This window comes from Solanum dulcamara, chromosome 10 (assembly GCF_947179165.1).
Source record: "Solanum dulcamara chromosome 10, daSolDulc1.2, whole genome shotgun sequence".
Classification (NCBI taxonomy): domain Eukaryota; kingdom Viridiplantae; phylum Streptophyta; class Magnoliopsida; order Solanales; family Solanaceae; genus Solanum; species Solanum dulcamara.
Genome location: NC_077246.1, coordinates 7,368,456 through 7,386,647, shown reverse-complemented (window position 1 = coordinate 7,386,647; position 18,192 = coordinate 7,368,456). Strand labels below are relative to the sequence as shown.

At 36.0% G+C, this 18,192-nt stretch overlaps 1 protein-coding gene across 3 annotated transcripts in view; it reads right to left on the bottom strand.

The window, feature by feature from the left end:
• Positions 1-1,986: 1,986 nt before the first annotated feature.
• LOC129870143 (serine/threonine-protein kinase EDR1-like) overlaps positions 1,987-18,192 on the bottom strand; it is a 25,331-nt gene continuing 9,125 nt past the window's right edge. For 2 of the 3 annotated variants that reach the window (XM_055944761.1, XM_055944763.1), the window contains exons 3-17: positions 15,383-15,586; positions 13,572-13,763; positions 13,154-13,410; positions 12,760-12,879; positions 12,512-12,601; positions 11,243-11,338; positions 9,244-9,330; positions 8,329-8,449; positions 5,447-5,663; positions 3,521-3,644; positions 3,414-3,433; positions 3,138-3,294; positions 2,745-3,033; positions 2,563-2,635; positions 1,987-2,241 (exon numbers count right to left, since the gene is read on the bottom strand). In XM_055944761.1, coding sequence (XP_055800736.1) covers positions 2,159-2,241; positions 2,563-2,635; positions 2,745-3,033; positions 3,138-3,294; positions 3,414-3,433; positions 3,521-3,644; positions 5,447-5,663; positions 8,329-8,449; positions 9,244-9,330; positions 11,243-11,338; positions 12,512-12,601; positions 12,760-12,879; positions 13,154-13,410; positions 13,572-13,763; positions 15,383-15,586 — 2,130 coding nt within the window. In that variant the 3' untranslated portion in view covers positions 1,987-2,158. The remainder of the gene's footprint in view (positions 2,242-2,562; positions 2,636-2,744; positions 3,034-3,137; positions 3,295-3,413; positions 3,434-3,520; positions 3,645-5,446; positions 5,664-8,328; positions 8,450-9,243; positions 9,331-11,242; positions 11,339-12,511; positions 12,602-12,759; positions 12,880-13,153; positions 13,411-13,571; positions 13,764-15,382; positions 15,587-18,192) is intronic. The other variant, XM_055944762.1, reaches the window with a different exon arrangement.

Below are 18,192 nucleotides of genomic sequence, written 5' to 3'. Positions count from 1 at the left end.
TTTAAAAAATTTATTTATTTGGTTAACTGAAATTAAATATACCCTTAATTTTGTAACATGAGTGAAATACATCCTTAATTTTTCGCCAATTTTTCTCAAATTTTTATTAAGAGTTTCATGCTCCAACAAAAATTTGAGATCATTTGTTATGTTATATGACAAACTAGAGGTGTATTTAAGTTGTGTTAGTCAAGTACAGGGGTAATTTTAAGCCTATTAATAATTGGGTGACGAAACTAATAATTTGTGACAAGTTTAGGAGTGCTTTCAATACTTTTCTTTTTTATTTTTCATAAATATTGAAAATTATCAGTATTTACTAATTAACAATAGCAATAATTAATCATTCATTAATATAATCATCACACATAGTATGAACAATCTTTTCACGCTGAGCATAAGTTTTTTTGTAAAATTTAAAATGATAGAATCTTTTCTTACAAAAATACTATAAATTTATGGATCAAGTTACATTTTAAAAGGTTTAAATCATGATTCGGCATACGAAAACATATTTTTTGAAGAATTTGAGATTATTTCAAAACATAAACCAAAATGTCATATTCAAACACTGATTTAAAATCGTAATTTTATATCATATTTCCAAATGCAAGTTTAGAGTATGCCTGCCGCCTACACTTAAGGTCACACCTTTGTGTACTCTCTTTATGATTTCTCTTTATTTTGTATCTTATATGATTTTTTAGATATCGTAAGTTTATAATTCTTTTGATTCAACATATTAACTTACGACTTTGTTGGAAATTTGCTAATTACTAGCCAAATGTTTTCTTCTCTAAAATTAATTATACGTTTGAGTATAAAGAGTGATTGTAAATACCTTTTATATCAATATTATATTTAATAAATTTATTGATATCTTATCATCTTTTATAACTGTATAAGTTACTAGTAATCACTATATATTTAAATATGTGAAGAGGAGATGTATAGACGTCCCAGAAAGAAGGTGTGAGAGGTTGGTTTTTCATATTTTTTTTACAAAATATTTATTTCACTCCTCACTTTAAACTTTTTATATATTTTTCTTTTATTAATTTTTAATCTTTTCACTTTGAATTATTTTTAAATTGTATTAGTATGAGTTAATAGGTTTTAGTCAGTTAGCTTTCGCTCATTTCATTTCTATTTGCTCCGTAAAAAGAAAATAATAAATAAATCATATTGTTTACCTTTAAAGTTAAGTCTATCTCGTTTGTTAATCTGTGAAATTGCTTTCAGATTGCACTAAAAAAATAAACTATGAACATTAAAATTGATTTGGATTCGAATCCCCACTATAAGCAGCTCACCAATTAAGTTACACCACACTATAATCTTCAACGTCAAAATATTAATATAGCTATAAAAGTTCCTTAGTAAGATAGAATGGAAGTACACAATTATCATTTAACCGTAATTCATATAAACATATTACGAATGAGTTATTTTCCTCCAACTTTGTCGACACCATCTAAATTCAGATTTTTGCATTGGATATAGATCCATGTATTACTTGTTTCACTAGTTAAAGGCCAAATTATAATATCCGTTTCTTTATTACAACATTCATTTGTGAGTCGTTTTAAATTATAAAATAAGCACAATAACATATGCAATTTCATTTCACTAGAGAGAATACAATACATGTAGACTTTTACCTTTTACCTTTATAATGTTTCCAATAGATCCTTGATTTCAAGAAAGCTCTGTTTCTATCGTATACATTACACCCATTGCACAAACTGGACAAAAATTTATTTTTTTAAAAAAATAAAAATTCCAGTAGATATACATTGAAACTCGACTAGTTTAGATTCACGCCGAGCAGAATCCATTCAAGGGAAGCATTTTCTACCACAGATTTTTTCACATCAACACTAGAAACTTAGACCTCTGATTAAGGAAGGCGCAGCACTATCCCCTCCACATTCTTTGGCGGTGATAAAGAGATCATTACTTATCATTGCTTGCTGACATTAGAAATGGGTAAATGACCCCAATAAAAACAGGAATATTTCTATATTTTGAGTGCAGGCAAAACGTACATATTTTCTAAATTGGAAAATCACATGAAAGTAAAAACTTGAGCCGCACATCAATTAACACCTCTACAATGTGTTCCTCTATAGTCTATACAAAGGAAAAGGGAATTCACTTAGCACAGTGAGTATTCACAGTCAAGAAGTCGAGTAAAAATTTCCTCACAACTAGGTCTTTCGTTTGGCTCTGCCCAGCAATCTGCAAAATAAGTGTATGACCAAACTCATCACAAAAAAGAAAAATCTTGTAAAAAATATTTATACAACCACGTCACTTAGGTATAGGTAAGCCGAATAAGTATTGGGAGAGATGATTAGAAAAGACATGACACGACACATCTACAACTTACCAAGGACATCATACTAGATAGAAGGATATGGAGGTCGAGGATAAGGTAGAAGGTTAGTAGGTAGTCACACATCTACAACTTACCAAGGACATCATACTAGATAGAAGGATATAGAGGTCCAGGATTATGACAGAAGGTTAGTAGGTAGTCGAGCTTTGTCTAGTGATTACCTGCAATTAGTCTGCCGAGGGGTCCTTCAGGTATCTCTAACCTTGATCCTTCATTGGCAACAGCATAAACTACCTACAAATAAGCACAATGCATTACTAGATGCAGCCATGTAGAAATATACCATTGTCAATATTCTAGAGCTAATTAACCTGTATCAAGTTACAAGGTCAAATTAACATACTCGATCGGGTGGTATACCCTCCCATGGTCTGTTTAGGGTACAAAGCTCCCACATTATCACGCCAAAGCTAAAAATGTCACATTTTTCTGTGAAAGGTTCATTACGAATGAGTTCTGGAGCCATCCATTCAGGAGTGCCAGCGGACGTTGAGTCTCTCATAGATGCATCTGTCATTATTCTTGAGAGGCCAAAATCACAAATTTTGACAGTCCAGCGCTTATTCACAAGGCAGTTTGCACTTTTTAAATCACGATGAACAATCTTCATCCGATGTAAGCACATGAGCCCTCTTTAGCTCCAACAGAAACATGAATCAGTTAATATAATCATAAATCTGTCAGGGTATAAATAACATGTCTACTGTATTTGTTTCAGAGCATTTAGTAAACCAACCTGCATATATCCCGAAGCATATTGAGCTTCTTCTGCCAGCTAAGCCGGTGCTTTTGACCACTTACATGGATCAAATGATATAGAGATCCCATCTCCATGTATTCAGTAACCATTGATAAATGTGGGGGGGTTGCACAGGCACCCAGGAACAATATAACTGTGAGGAATGGCATTAGTTAAATGACACTAGCCTAACTACAAATATCATACGTCTAGTCAATATTGGGAGTAAAAACTAAAAATCAACACTTGAAAGAAACGAGAAAAGAGATGTACCATTTGGATGTCGAAGTCGGCTGGGAAAAAAGTGACAAGAAAAGAACACTTCAAGTTAGAACTGTATAAAGCTCAAAGTAACAAAATCCGTAAAGCAGATACAACACCTAAGGATAGAGATCTCATTGCAGAAGTCCTCCATATTTTCAGCAGTAAGATCTTGCTCCAGAAAAACTTTAATAGCAACCTCAGTTCCATTCCACTTGCCACGAAAAACTTCTCCAAAGAACCCTAGAAATATAACCAGAGTGTTTAGAACTCAAATTCCAATACAGCATAGGGTGGTGAAAGCAGATCTTTCATTAGAAAAAGAGAAGTCGGCATCATATTCTAAAACTCAAATTGATTCTACAGGTCACTGTACAATCATTTCTTTGTTTCAGATGAAGTGAATTAACAAAATGGAAGAAAATACATATCTGGTCTTTGGCCATTGAGTGACAAGTAAATGACTTTACTTCCTCAACAGGTAATGTACAAAAATTTTCCTATATGTCCAATACAAATCCTTCTAGCATCTATCTGTGTCCATACCTAGTGTATATTTCCACTTAAGTGACATTACACAATTTGCTTCTTATTTGGGAAGGTAGATACTGTAAGGACCTCTTCCTAGTACAAGAGGACTGGATAGGACGCAACATCTAGTGAACATTCAATCTGCAAGATCCACATCCAAGTTTCATAGCTTTTAGTTTGGCATCCGTCCCAACAATTTCTTGCTGTCCATGCCATAGGGATCATCGGATCAGTAGCAATAAGCTCATCGCAGAGGCTCATGTATGTAAGAACAGAAAAGTAATATTAGGGATGGAAGATTTTTGATTACCAAAAAAAAAGGGGGGATGGAAGATTTAGATAGGAATCATGAGATTCTGTTTGTTATAAAACCGTTTTGAAGTTGAAACGACTGAATTTATTTATTTTTGATAACCAAGAAATCTGTCTGTGACCCGCCCTTTGGACCAACCATAGCCTTCTAAACTGGGTGGATAATGGGCCCACCCCTCTACCCTTCTCCACTTAAGTACCAAGCTTTGCTTTGCATGTTGTGGGGCTTGAACCTGTGACCTAAGCCACAAATCCTTCACCCTTTGCCACTTGAGCTAGGCCCTGGGGGCAAATAACAGAATATTTTTAAGAAGCTTTTAATGGAAAACGGGATATTAGAGCTGATAGTCACAAGGGACAGACGTTAAGGAAAACAAATCTCTATTACTGGTGTCACTCTTAGTATGTCAGGAAGAACTTATTTCACCCCAATGTCAACACACTTGTGTTCTTTTCTGCCACAGAAGCCACAAAATGTTGTCCTTTTGTACATGAGATACGGGAGAAAGAAAAATGAAAGAGACATTTCAGGGTCAGTACTAAACACATCAGCAGACCACTAGAAAACATCAGTGTTCCTAATCTTGAATATGGCTCACTTTCTTGTCTTCAGCTCTTCAAAGATGTTCTAAACTCAATATATAATTAGGTTAAATGGTAATTTAGATGTGATCTCCTTCCCCCCACCCTCTCACACGACACATATGAACCCCCATTTGCCTAGTTTTACAGTCTTTGATAGAGCTCTTGCTCGACTTTTCGTGATTTGTGGCCTTAAGAGAATCAGGAGATATTTAATAGTTTGGGTCGAGCATCCAATTACTTGAATACAGTCCCCAGGTATCCATCCCTCTGTAGAATCCTCCATGATCTGAAGTGAAGCAGATAAATCCAAGTTTTATTTAATATCATAGTTAAAGCACAAAAGAATCAAGATTTCATGAATTATGATGACAAAAAGGATGAGCCTAGCTGCCTGGGTTCTCCTCCATTAAAGTTGGCAGAACACGATCCACCAGCAATAGCACTCAAGTTTACAAAGCATAAGACCAAGGAGCAAAGGGAGCAGACTCAGCTAGCTCATTGCAGCAACTATGAGTGGCACTAAAAAAATAAGTAATTGAGGAACTTAACAAGGAAAGAAAGAAAAGAAGCTGAAATACATCAGCACTACTACAAAAATGTTTAAGAACAATGCTTACCTATCCCAACTCGAGTGCCAACAGTCAACTCTGAGAAGTCTATATTCCATTCTTCAAAAGGTAGAAGCGGCTTATTCAGATACATATGTGATTCTAGAATCCTGTTCCAGGTTGAGACCAATTCATCATTCATCCTGTCTGGCCCACTTCTTTCTGGAACTTGCCTCCTCAATTCGTGGGGAGATGAGGGTAATGACATTGCTCTCTGTGAACTCATCTGCTCCCTTGAAAAAGCAAAAAAGTAAGAATGCAGATCCAACATTTCATCATGGTCATCATGGTGAAAATCAGGGACCTAAAAGGAACTCTAGTTGGTAATCGCTGAAACAAGTAGAGATTAAAAAACATCAAACTACCATTGGGCTAAAATCTATGAGGTGAAGATAGAAGTTTTAGTTGACAATCATACTTTCCGTAGTATCACCAAGGAATTCAGCATATACACCTAGTACATGTCCAGCAATCTAGAGAAGGCAATTATCGATTCAAATAATATCTTAACTTTCACAAATTGATGAGCTTTGAGTTCTAGACTTATTTTGGATGGGACTATGCAAATCTCTTGATTTAAACCTGAATTGGAAAATGAAAAGATAATGTCTTTTCATTTATTTTCCACAATTAAAGGCCCCACAAATCAGAGTGAAGAAGAAATTTCCACTAACATTCAAACTTCAGTAGTGTTACATAGGGAAAAAGTCAGTGTTCTTAACAGAGAAACTATTTTAACACAACCTAAAGATTCATCCTCCTTCAACTTGTTTGCAACAGTTCTCTTCCCTCAAGTTCACCAGACCACCACCAACCCCTGACAGTTGCTAACAAAAAAGGCAGAAAGAAAGAAAATAGAATGTTTGACTATGTAAGTATGAGTATCATGTAGGAATATACACAACTGGATTAGAAGTGTTGCAACTTGTTCCCTGAAACAATTTGATCAACTCTATCGTTTTTCTTTACAAATAAAAGTAACTTTATTTCAGAGATGTCACCAAGTTGGTGAAATTATACATGGAAAATTTTTATAACTTCCCTATTTCAAACATCCAGGGTCAGAGGAACTCATATACATCTGTCATCTTACACCAGAAAGCCAAAAATGCAAGGATCTGTATCCATTTTATGTACAGGGATTAGGTAAGCCTTCAAACCCTCTTCTATTCTACTCCAGCCAAATTGTCCAAAAAATGCATGCAGGGATGAGGGATGGACCGATGGTACATGTTTCTTACTCCATACAACTTAAAAGATCAACGTTATCAACATCAAAGCTGATAAATGAACTTAGAAGTTAGAACTAACAAAGTGAAACAACTATTAATGTTTGAGATCCAAGTTATCGTTAGACTTGAGAAAAAATAGTCTCCTATCTATGGTGAACACTAGGGTTGTGTTTGTATGCAGGAAACTTTCAATTCCGCCATGTTTGGTTGATCAAAATGTGTTGCAAAACAGCTTTCTTCCTTGTCGAATTAGGGAAACAAAGTCTCATAAATGACATTCCATTGTTGATTATCTCCCCACCCCTTAACCCACTTACCTCACCACCCACCCACCTCCACTATCATAGTGTTTGCCTAAATTATATATAAATGCTCATGAGACAATATTTATTGTTTACTTACCGAACACCAGAAAATAAGCATGAAAGCCATTTATTTTCCAGGAAAATATTTTCTTTCATGCCAAACACACCCTAGAATAAGTGTCTTTCAAGTCCTCATATGAATATGTGGCTTTTCAAGTCCTATGATCTTGGTCTAAGTGGTACTCACCTGCTGGATTGATTTGGTAGTGACGGGGGCATTCCCCATATCAAATGACATGACTAATGATGCACTTGATGTGGTCAATTATCACTGTTGACTTAAGTTATATGGAGATTTATCAGAGAAAAAAATAAAAGTACGTCATGGCATTCTATATATCACTGAGAGTTTCAACTATTAAATAACAAAAGGAATGGACTGATTCCCTCTATAGTTAGAATGAATACTAGTATTCGAGGAAAAGAATATAAATAAGCTGCAATCTTAAAAATGGTATGTGTCAAATGGGGGAAAAGGTGGGAAGAGAAAACCAAATTCCCATTCTCCTCCACCAAACAGGCCCTGAATGCTCTTTGCTTGCTGGTAACTTACCCACACCACCAGAACAAAGGACACTATAAACGCCATAAAATTTTTCAGTTTGATTGTAAAACAGACTCTAAAATAGACTTGATAAACTTTAAGAGAAATAAGATAAAGTAATAGTTTAAACAAAAACGTAATAACTATTAAAAAACAAAAATAAGTTCAAAATGAATATTAAGAAAACACAAGTGGAGTGCTCATAGTTATTATCCTACTCATGACGAGGAAAAATGACTCCAAAAGCTAAGCACATGAAATTTCATCTAGCTAGAATAGCAGAATAGTAACCTGGCATCAATGGACAACATGTCTATCCAAAACCACAGTTTAGTAGAAGTAAGTCACGTCAAGAATTTCAGGGAAGTTAAGCTTCTTTGCCATTCAATTGTACTTGCTCCATTTCAGTTTGTTTGTCTTACTTTCCTTTTTAGTCCGTTTAAAAAAGTTCGACTCTCTCTTTTTTGACAACTCTTTAATTCTAACTTTCCACATGTCATGTATAAGACCGTAAGACTAAAGGACATTTTGGTACATTCTACATATCTTTAGTTTAAAACAACAAGATTCAAAGTCTTCTTTACCTTCTTGAACACCGTGTCAAGTCAAAACCAGACAAACAAATTGAAACAGAGGGAGTAATCCTTTTCATTCTAAAAAGGGGACAACTGAATAAAACCGAACTGTTACCAGAGCAAAAGATATCAAAACTACTAGTGGTCCTCAAACCAGAGAGAAAAGGTAACATACATCTTTTTTCAGATCTGAAGCAGCATCTCTGTTGTTTGATGCATGATGATATGAACTATTTTCCACCTGTTCTTTCAAGAGTCGGTTCTGCTTGAGTGCTTCATTCATTGCTCTAACAGCCCTGGCATGGTTATGACTCAAAGATGAAATAAGTACAATAAAGTGGCACATAAAAAGTCTTTAAACAATCTTCAAGGTCAACACCATATTACGATAAAGAACCTCTACGAACCCTTTCTAGGTACAATATTCTCTTTTTTTTGGCCATAAGTGGCCCTATGTGATATTTGGATAATTCTCTACAAATGTTTATTGTTATTCATAATTTTGTTTGAATTTCACCAAACCACCCATATTATTACTTTCCCCATCATTACCTAAATGTATAACATTTTCAATAAAGTAATATGTATCAGACAAATGAGTTAGTAACATAGCAACATTTAAAAAAAGAAAAGAGTATAATTGAAAAAGTTACTGAACTCAACAAGAAAAATAAAGTTATAGAAAGCTTTTGAAAACTTTAAGCAAATTATGGAAGATAAGTACTAATAGAATAAGAAAAAGAATCAAGAGTTACAGTAAAATGAATAGGAGGAACGAAAAATTAAAATTTCTTTAAATTTCAGAAATAAGGATCAAAGTGGAATGAATGAGCTCTTGGTGTTTTGGAAAAAGAAAACCACTTTTTCCATACTTCTATACCAATTACCTTAATGTGTGAAAACAAAAAACTTTATCAAACAAAATGCCGCTGAGAATCTTCTTGAAATCTGCTAGGAAAATAGATATAATGACGCAATGGGAGTCGAGCAAGTTCAACTTTGTACAAAATTAATACAGGAAAATATGAGCCAATATATAGAAGTGCTGTAGTAAGACTGTTGATATGACCATTGTAGTATAAATATTGACCTTACGATATCATCACCAATTTCTGGAGTTATACTAATGCTTCTTCTTCGTATTCTCCGTGTTTCTGATGTTGGTGCACCTTCGGACCTGTGAAAACAATAGGAAACTCAGCAAACATTTGCACAATTTTTATTTATATTAGAAAATTTTGAGAAGTAAATTCAGTAATTAACAGAAAACAGAGTACATCTTAAGAGTATAGAAGTTAAGAACCTGCACATATTTTAACTTAGATGCATGACAGCATTTTGGAATTACCTATCCACATAAAAATATGGAAGGGTAATGCAGTTTTGTTGAAAACACCAATGATGAACAAACTGCACATATTTTTTCCATTTCAAAGACAGGTAAAATTTTATTCTGAGATGCTCTGCAAAAAGGGGTAGGAAAAACTGAAGTAATGGAGCATCCCATTGCAAGAAAACCAGATGCTATTTCATATTGACAGCAGCAACCGGCTCATGTTGTTTTCCCTTATATTGTTCTCCTTTGCTACTAAAAGTATGTAATCCTGAATTTTATCAGCATGCTGCAATTTTATTGATTTAATCATGAAAGGCGTGCATAGATGGGAAAATTTTAAAAGCTTACAACTCATTGTGAACCCAATATGAATTTAAGTGGCTTGATTTAGCTGCAGACTATCTAACAAATTAACTTTTCCTGTTAAGATATTTCATGATTTGCATTAATCAGGGATCTGATTAAGGATATAATTAGAAGTTTATTTTGCAAGTATACACTTGCTGAAATGTATAAACTGTAATCTCTATAAATTTCCAATCAAGCTTTTCAGTAATGTATACTCCAATTTTTTTCATGATATAGGGAGAAACCCTTCTTTCTAAAAATTTCTGAGAGTCTTCTAAAAAGCTACAGTATTGCCGGAGGGATCTCTTCACTGCTGGAGTCGGATCTCCCCTTATTAGGACTCTTCAAGTCTCACCTTCCACGTAGAAAGGTTCACAGGCTCCTGGTGATCCTTCCCTAAAAAATCTACTGCCAGAAGACCAGTCATTAACTCCTATGTGTCGACCCATCTCGCTACCCGACCCACACATCCCCGCAGACAACAATTTCCAGTGACCTTTTCCGTCGAATCTTCTACCTACATGATTGACAGAGAAAGGACACCCAAGCCCAGAATATACCACTATCCAAATCACTTCCTTTCACTTCAGAATCCAACTCCTTTACTGTCAACCAGTCGAACCTACTGATCCAGCATCCTTTCCACCCATATCTGGTACAAGTAGGCACACCTGAAGTCAGCAAGCCATCTAGGTCTCAGGTTACTGTTGCAAGATTTTTTTATTCACTTTTTTTCCTGAATAATTTTTCACTTTATTTAAATATCAGTGTTTACAACAACAACCACAACAACATACCCATATCCCCACAAGTGGGGTCTGGAGAGGATGGGGTGCACACAGACCTTACCCCTGCCTTTGTGGCGTAGAGATGTTGTTTCCGATAGACCCTCGGCTCAAGAAAAACATTTTCCAGAACAGGTTTTGAAGATCAGTGTTTGGCCATTAAAATTCCAAATTCAACTTGAAGTTAAATTTCAAATTTGGAAAACATCTTATAACTTGTTTTCGAACTCACTTCTCAATTTTGAAGTTGTATTCAAGTATATTCAAGCATGAACATTATCCCAAATACTCAATGCAAAAAGTATAACCAAATACAACTCCATCTTCAACTCCAACTCCATAAATTTCAAATAAAAAAAGTGAAAAATATTTGGAATCTACAGCCAAATGCCTACTAATAATCAGAACTTATATGTAAGCATTGACCTCTTGTATTACTTTTAACCTAAGTGAATGAACCAAAGGGTATAAACTGGGGGCTACTATATATGAACGAGAAAAATACCTGATATAGACGAAATCATGGGAAGACCAAAAGTAACAATATCATCGATTCACATATGTAAATCATTAGCAGTTATACTCTCAAAGGAAACAGAAAACAGGATTATATCAGATACCTTGAAGTAGAAACATCATCTGAATAATCTATGAAAGTTTTGTTATCACCACTAAGCATCGACCGTCCATGTGCTCTAAATGAAGGATGCTCAGGACTGAAAGGATATAAAGCAATTTAAAAATGAGAAAAAATAACACAACTACACATTAAGATATTGAACAGCTCATTTCAAGTGAAGGTAGATAAAAGAGTCACTTTGATGTTTGCTAAACACAGATTAAACATCCAATTAATTCATTACATGCGTTAAAAGCGATTCTCCTAATAATTGTCGGGGGTTGAAAACAAAAACCATGACAATCACTCGAAAATATATACATACTCACTTCCGTCTATGGATCAATAAGCTATTCCAAGTCTCGCATGTGAAGTTAAAGTAGAAACTAGTCATTCAGGAGGGGTACCCTGAATGTAAGCTCCACCATGAGCATGTCAAACACAAGTAGCGACTTAATGTATTGTAACTTGTAACCATGCCAAGAAATTCCTTTCTCAGAGTCTTCTTTTAAACAAATTCAGGGGGTTAAGTGTTTTTAGCTTAGTACTTTCACATGAAGGTACAATAGTATTCTTTCATGTATGCTTTTCCAATTTCAGACTAATTCCAGAGAACCACACAATGTGTAACCAAATAAGATTCTGCTTTTTTAAACTCAGAATAAAAACTTAGCAATTGCACCAAGGATCACAACTTAGCAGGATTGTCCTCATCTTGTGCCAAGGATCTATCGTATAGAGTAAAAGACAACAGTATAATACTGTCTAATATTAAAATGGAGCTACATCAGATAAAAGCCGACCCATCGTATTTGAAAACCCGACATTATGCAATGTCAATACACAAAGTACCTTAATCTCAGAACACAGACCCAAACATTCTGTTTCAAAAGCATGTTGTCCTTTGCACTAAAGCTACCCTACATGGACTGTTTAGCAGCATTGTTCTGATTATCCAATCAAGGATATTTTCACGAGAACAAAGCTTGGTAACATTGAGTTCCATTAACGTTAAGAAGTGATGAAACCAGAAAACCTTACAAACTGAATACATATACATGTCTCTGTTCCTTAACCATTTCTAATATTCACACCCAAATTCATGTAACATACTGAGACAAGTGCAAGCATGAATAGACCCTAACATCACAGGACTTTGAATAAGTGCATTATTAGAAGTTCAAACGACTGAAAAACTTGTAAACAAAATGAAAAAATTATGTCAAGTAGAACATCAGAATAGGAGTTTGGACCATAAAAATAAGCAAACCTTGAACTTGCAGTCCTTGGTTCTGTTATAACTTTCCTGCGACCTCTTCTCCAAACCGTTGTAGCAGTATTAGGTTCAGTATGCGACAAACTGGTACAGAAATGATTTAATAAAAAGCAAGAAAAATAAACCTTAGCTTTCAAAAGTAATCTGGCAGATGGACCATCAGAATGTCTTACATTCAAAGATGGTCTTTTAAATATCTTTCAAAAGATAAATCATGGCGTTCAGTATGAGCAAAATAATACCTCAATTTTCTGTCAATTGAAGTGTTAGAGCGCAACATCATATTCCTCAATGAAAGTCCTGTAGCATTTGAAGATGCTTCCAATCTCCTCTGATACTGGAGGATGTCATCTTTCTCAGAACTGTAGAAATCGAAGATCAGTTAAAACAAAAAACAAATATGTTAGAACTAGGCAACGAACTGTTTCTCCACCAAAGAAAAAGAAATTTCTAGGGGGGGATATAATATGTCTATGAAGATTCTCATCACACAACAGAAGAAGAGTGTGTTTTTTGTATATCCAGAAGAAGAGTATAGACACCAAATGGAAAATACTCTTCACACAACAGAAGAAGAGTACAGAAACTAAATCGAAGTTGAATATATTTGAAAATAAATAATAATTTTCTTCTAACCTATCGGTATCATTTCTCTCTGAAAACCCATAGAGGGGGCTGTTAGGCTCCAGAGGCGAATCACAGGAATCATTTTCTGCAGAATCACTCTCCCCAGCAGCCATGTGGGTCAGGAAAATAGACTTGGTTGTTCGTGGAATAAGTTGACCGGGAAAACGCATAAGGTCAACAAGTAGCTCCACAGAATTTAGGACAACTAGTATAGACAAGTGCTTATAAGATTCTGCACACTCGGACGCCCCTTCAGCAGGCAAACCCTGATTTGAGAACCATAAATTTATAATAAGTAAAACATAAGTAGATATGGAAATGGAAGAAATGGTAGCAACAACTCATAGTAACAAATAGCAAGACGATGACTAGTCCTAATTTTAGAGATAAACAGAAATGTCCACGGAAAAATAAGCTTCAAGCTCACCACAACCAGCCGGCTTTCAAGACCTACAGTATCTGCAAGCAATTTGAATAATATTGCTCGAGGACGGGATGAGCTATGTTTTATTTGACCCAACATCTGGACACCTTGGTTGTCAGAAACCTGAGAGGCTTCCTCAAGTACAGCTTTAGCATGACTAAGTTCTGAGTTTGGTCGCTTGTAAACATCCGATACCTGTATAGGAAGGCATACAAGCAATGGGAGAAATCACAAATGTGCATAGCTTAAACTTCAACTTTTTCCCAAGTATACAGTTCAAAGTGTAAAAATACAGATATCACATGCTCCACCATTTTGGCACCAAAAATATTTCAGTTTGATTACTTATGCTCCCCCATTTACTAGGTAATTTAGTAAGTTGAGTGACCATACGAGGAATTATCTCTCAAAAATTTGAGTAATTGCCTCTTTGCTGATTTTTGAAAATCCACTGGATGGAAATTCAGCATCACAGACAAAAAAGATTTGAGGTGTTGACCATCTCATGGACTATGCCCGGGAGAGTCACAGAAGCTCTCCTGAGCTGGGAAGAAGCAGGTACACAGGCAAAGGATAGGATTAGATGGAGAATTGTCCCAGCTAGTATCTGGTGGACAATTTGGAAGTAGAGGAATCTTAGATGCTATGAAAGTATACTGAATAGTACGGAGAAAGTCAAATTGAATTGTATTTTGACATTATATTTTTGGTGTAACCAGTTGTATTCCAATCATCTAATGATACTGTGTCTATCATTGATGTTTTAGATTCTCTTTAGTCACAGGACAGTAGATCATAGATTACTCTTGTAAATATGGTTTCAGTGCAACCTATGCACTGTTTTGGTTTATAATAAATACAGCAACTGTTACCATTGTTAAAAAAAAAAACGGGAGAGAGAGATAGAAAGATTTGAGGATGTCAGCAGAATAACATGCAAGTTACAAGAGAATTTCGCAATTTGCATAACAAGACATATTTTGATAAAATATTAGGGATGTCAACATAGTGTCAGGAACTTTTTCTTTTTAATAAGTAACACAACTTTAGGAATTAGACATGAGGCTTGGTGACTAAGTTAAATCAGAGAGAAGGTAACTGTAATTTTATAGGAAACATAAATATCACATACAAAAGGTTTATGAAGCATAAACATAACAAGGTTTATGAAGCATAAACTTTGAACTCAAAGGAAAGAAGAAAATTTGGGATGAACTGCAATGACAAGAAAACAAGGGGCAAACTCAAGAGTACTAATCATCTCTATGCAAAATCCCAAAATCGGAGATCAATTCACAGAGCCACCAATTATGCAATATCCCAAAATCAGAGATCAATTCATAGAGCCAACAATTGATAGGTAAAAGATGAAACAAACAAGAAATAATTACATGGAAACAAGTTGCTACAAAGACATCAGGGAAAGAAAAGGTCAATATGTATGTCAACTACGAGTCACTTCCAAATTAGTTGGGATCAGCTACATGGCACTATTGTATCCACATTGCACCACAGTCCTTATCATTACCAGCTGTCAAGAACTTTAGCGTAATGGCCTGTTTAGACGGTAGAACGGGAGTCATGCCCATTCTTCTGAAAGAGTAAGACTGGATATCTGAATTGACTGCATTTTAGGCACAATAATACTGTCTAATCTCACTTTATCTTTTCTTCTTATATGGGCTAAATGTCATCCTTATACCATTAATTAACTTATCAAAACTAGCGCAAACAAGTATGGACTCAAGGAACAAGTGATATGCATATGGGGGTTTGGGGGAGGAGTGGGGGGGGGGGGGATATATAGTACCCACCAATCCAGCTATCTTTTTTATCACTGCTGCAGGACTTGAGTTCAAACCTTTCACCAGTGCAACAATCAGTTGCTTTAGCATTGTAAGTTTCTTGTCTTTCTTGGCATCCACAAGTATAACATCTGCTCCTAAACCCTCAAGCTCTAAAGCATGAAGCTCATCCAACGTAGGAACGTCTTCAAAACGTTCCTTTAGCCTTTTCTCCTGAGCCAAAATAGGAGAAGCAAAAGAATGCACACATCAAAATTTAGCAATGCGATTTCCTGTCATAATTTTGTAGCAGCACCCACATTAGAAGATCTAAAAAGTAGGAAGGGCACTGGAAAGATAACTCCCAGAGAAAATGTGTCCTTGACAGAAATGTAAAGGTTGATTTTAGGTATATTCCTTGGGAAATATAAATGGCGAGATTATTCAAACAAGTTACAATTGAGGCAATTGATGGACCTTGAGAAGACTGAAATCATACGGAAATATATACTCCAGATTAGTAATTACAACAGTGAAGTTAACAAATATTTTCCATTCATGCAACTAGCCAGTGCAGTAACTTCCCCAAAAGAGGAAACATAAGTTAATATCAGCTTAAGAGTAGATTTTTTTCTAATAGAAGTAGCAGTGTAAGAGTTTTTTTCATCAAGTAAAAGGTTTACACTTGAAAATAACAAGGCCAACATGGCCGTATACAAGTGGCATACCAAAAAAGGAAAGACCTACAAAATATGGTTCTCTTCAAAAGCCACCCAATCCTCTATGCAAACAGGAACTACATGGGTGCACCAAAAGAAAATAAGGGATGGAGATTACTCCTCAATTGAGCAAAGCTCATCTCCACCCCTTCAAAAGCACTCTTATTTTTCTCTTTCCAAATGACCCAGATTAAAGAAAGAGGAGTAACATTCCACGCCTACTGCCTTCTTCTCATAGCCCCCTCTTCCAACTAAACATCAACTCCTTCACGGATCTTGGCATTACCCAAGAAACGCCAAACCATCTAAAGATATCCCACCATAATCTCGTGACCAGATTGCAAGGTAACAAAATATGATCCACATCCTCCTTACACAGGAAACACCGGCTTACGCAGACAACCTTCCGTTTTCTAAGATTCTCAACCGTCAAATAACCCCTCTAGTAGCTAACCATGTGAAGAAACACACATTACTTGGCACTGTAGGAATCCAGACAGACTCACGTGGAAAACTATCCTCCGCCCTAATCAGAAGTTTCTCATAGAAGGACTTGACAGAGAACACTTTGTTATTCCTCAACTCCTAACTCAAAGCATTGGGGTATGACCACTGGCTCGCATTGCTTTTGAAGTAAAGCTAGCAATTTCTGAAGCTCGATCACCTCTCAATCTTGGAAATTCCTCATAAACTTCAAATCCCAGAAAGTCCAGCCCCCCTTGTATCCCCCTAACTTGTTGGAATTCCTCTTGACAAGAAACCCTAAATAATATCGAAAAGTCATCCTTAAGCACCAAACTTCCGCACCATTTCCAACCTAGAAACTAACTCTACTCCCGTCCCCAACCTTTTTTTGGGGGGTAAGGTAAATAATTTTATTAACAATTGGGGGGAAACCCCGTGTACGAGTCGTATACAAAAGATACTAAAAGAGAGAACCTACATCAAAAGATGATTCTCAAAAAAGGAGACTCAATCTTCTATACAAGTTGGGGTCTCATGGGAACACCAAAAGCAAACTAGAAACAAAAGACTATTTTTGCAGCTTTACAAAATCTTGTTCAACCCATTCAAATGCTCTCCTATTCTCTCTCTCCAAATAACCCACAACAGTGCTTGTAGGGCAACCCTCCAAGCCCAAGGAATCCTTCTTTCCCTCTTGTAACCCCAGCTATGCAATGCCTCCTCCACTATTCTTGGCATCACCCATCACACCCCAAACCAATTAATAACCACTCTCCAAAGTTGGCTCGCCACATGACAACGTAACTAGAGATGATCCACATCTTCACCCAAGTTTTTGCACATGAAACACCAACTAACATAGTTGATCTTCTTCTTTCTCAAATCTTCAAATGTCAATATCACACCCCTTGTTGCCAACCACACAAAGAAACGCACCTTCCTTCGAACCCTGGGTACCCAAATAGCACAATGAGGGAACATGCTCTCCTTTAAATCATCTCATAAAATGACTTAACAATGTATAAGCTAACACTACTCTCTCACCATCTCCATACGTTCGATCTATCGATAATCAAATCCCACCCATACAGTAACTCAACCAAGCTACCAAATTCTTCCAACTCCCAGTCCTGTAAATTCATATTGCTCCTGAACCCTAGTCCCTAATGAACTTTCCCCTCGTGAGACCTCGAAATTTGTTGAACTGTCATCTCTCTTTGGCAAGGCCCTCTATATAAGTTAGGGAAACCTTCCTACAGCACATTCTCCCCACACCACTTATGATTCCAAAAACTAACCCTTCTACCATCCCCAACTATGAAAAAAATATGTCTACTAAAGTCTCCCTAGCCCTTCATGATACTCCTCCATAAACCATACCCAAATGATGTTGTAATCTAGTCCTCTACCCACCTTTCAAAATGACATACTTTTTTGCTACCACCACCCCCACCCCCCAAAGTGCATTCTCCTCCACTCCAAACCTCCATAACTACTTCCCTAGCAAGGCTTTGTTGTAAACCCTGAGATCTCACATCAAGTCCTCCCCATTCCTTTGAAGAGGTGACAGCTTTCCAATTCACTAAGTGAAACTTTTTGTCTCCTCCCGCTGAATCCCACAGAAAATTTTGCAAAAGTTTTTTCAACTTTTTAATT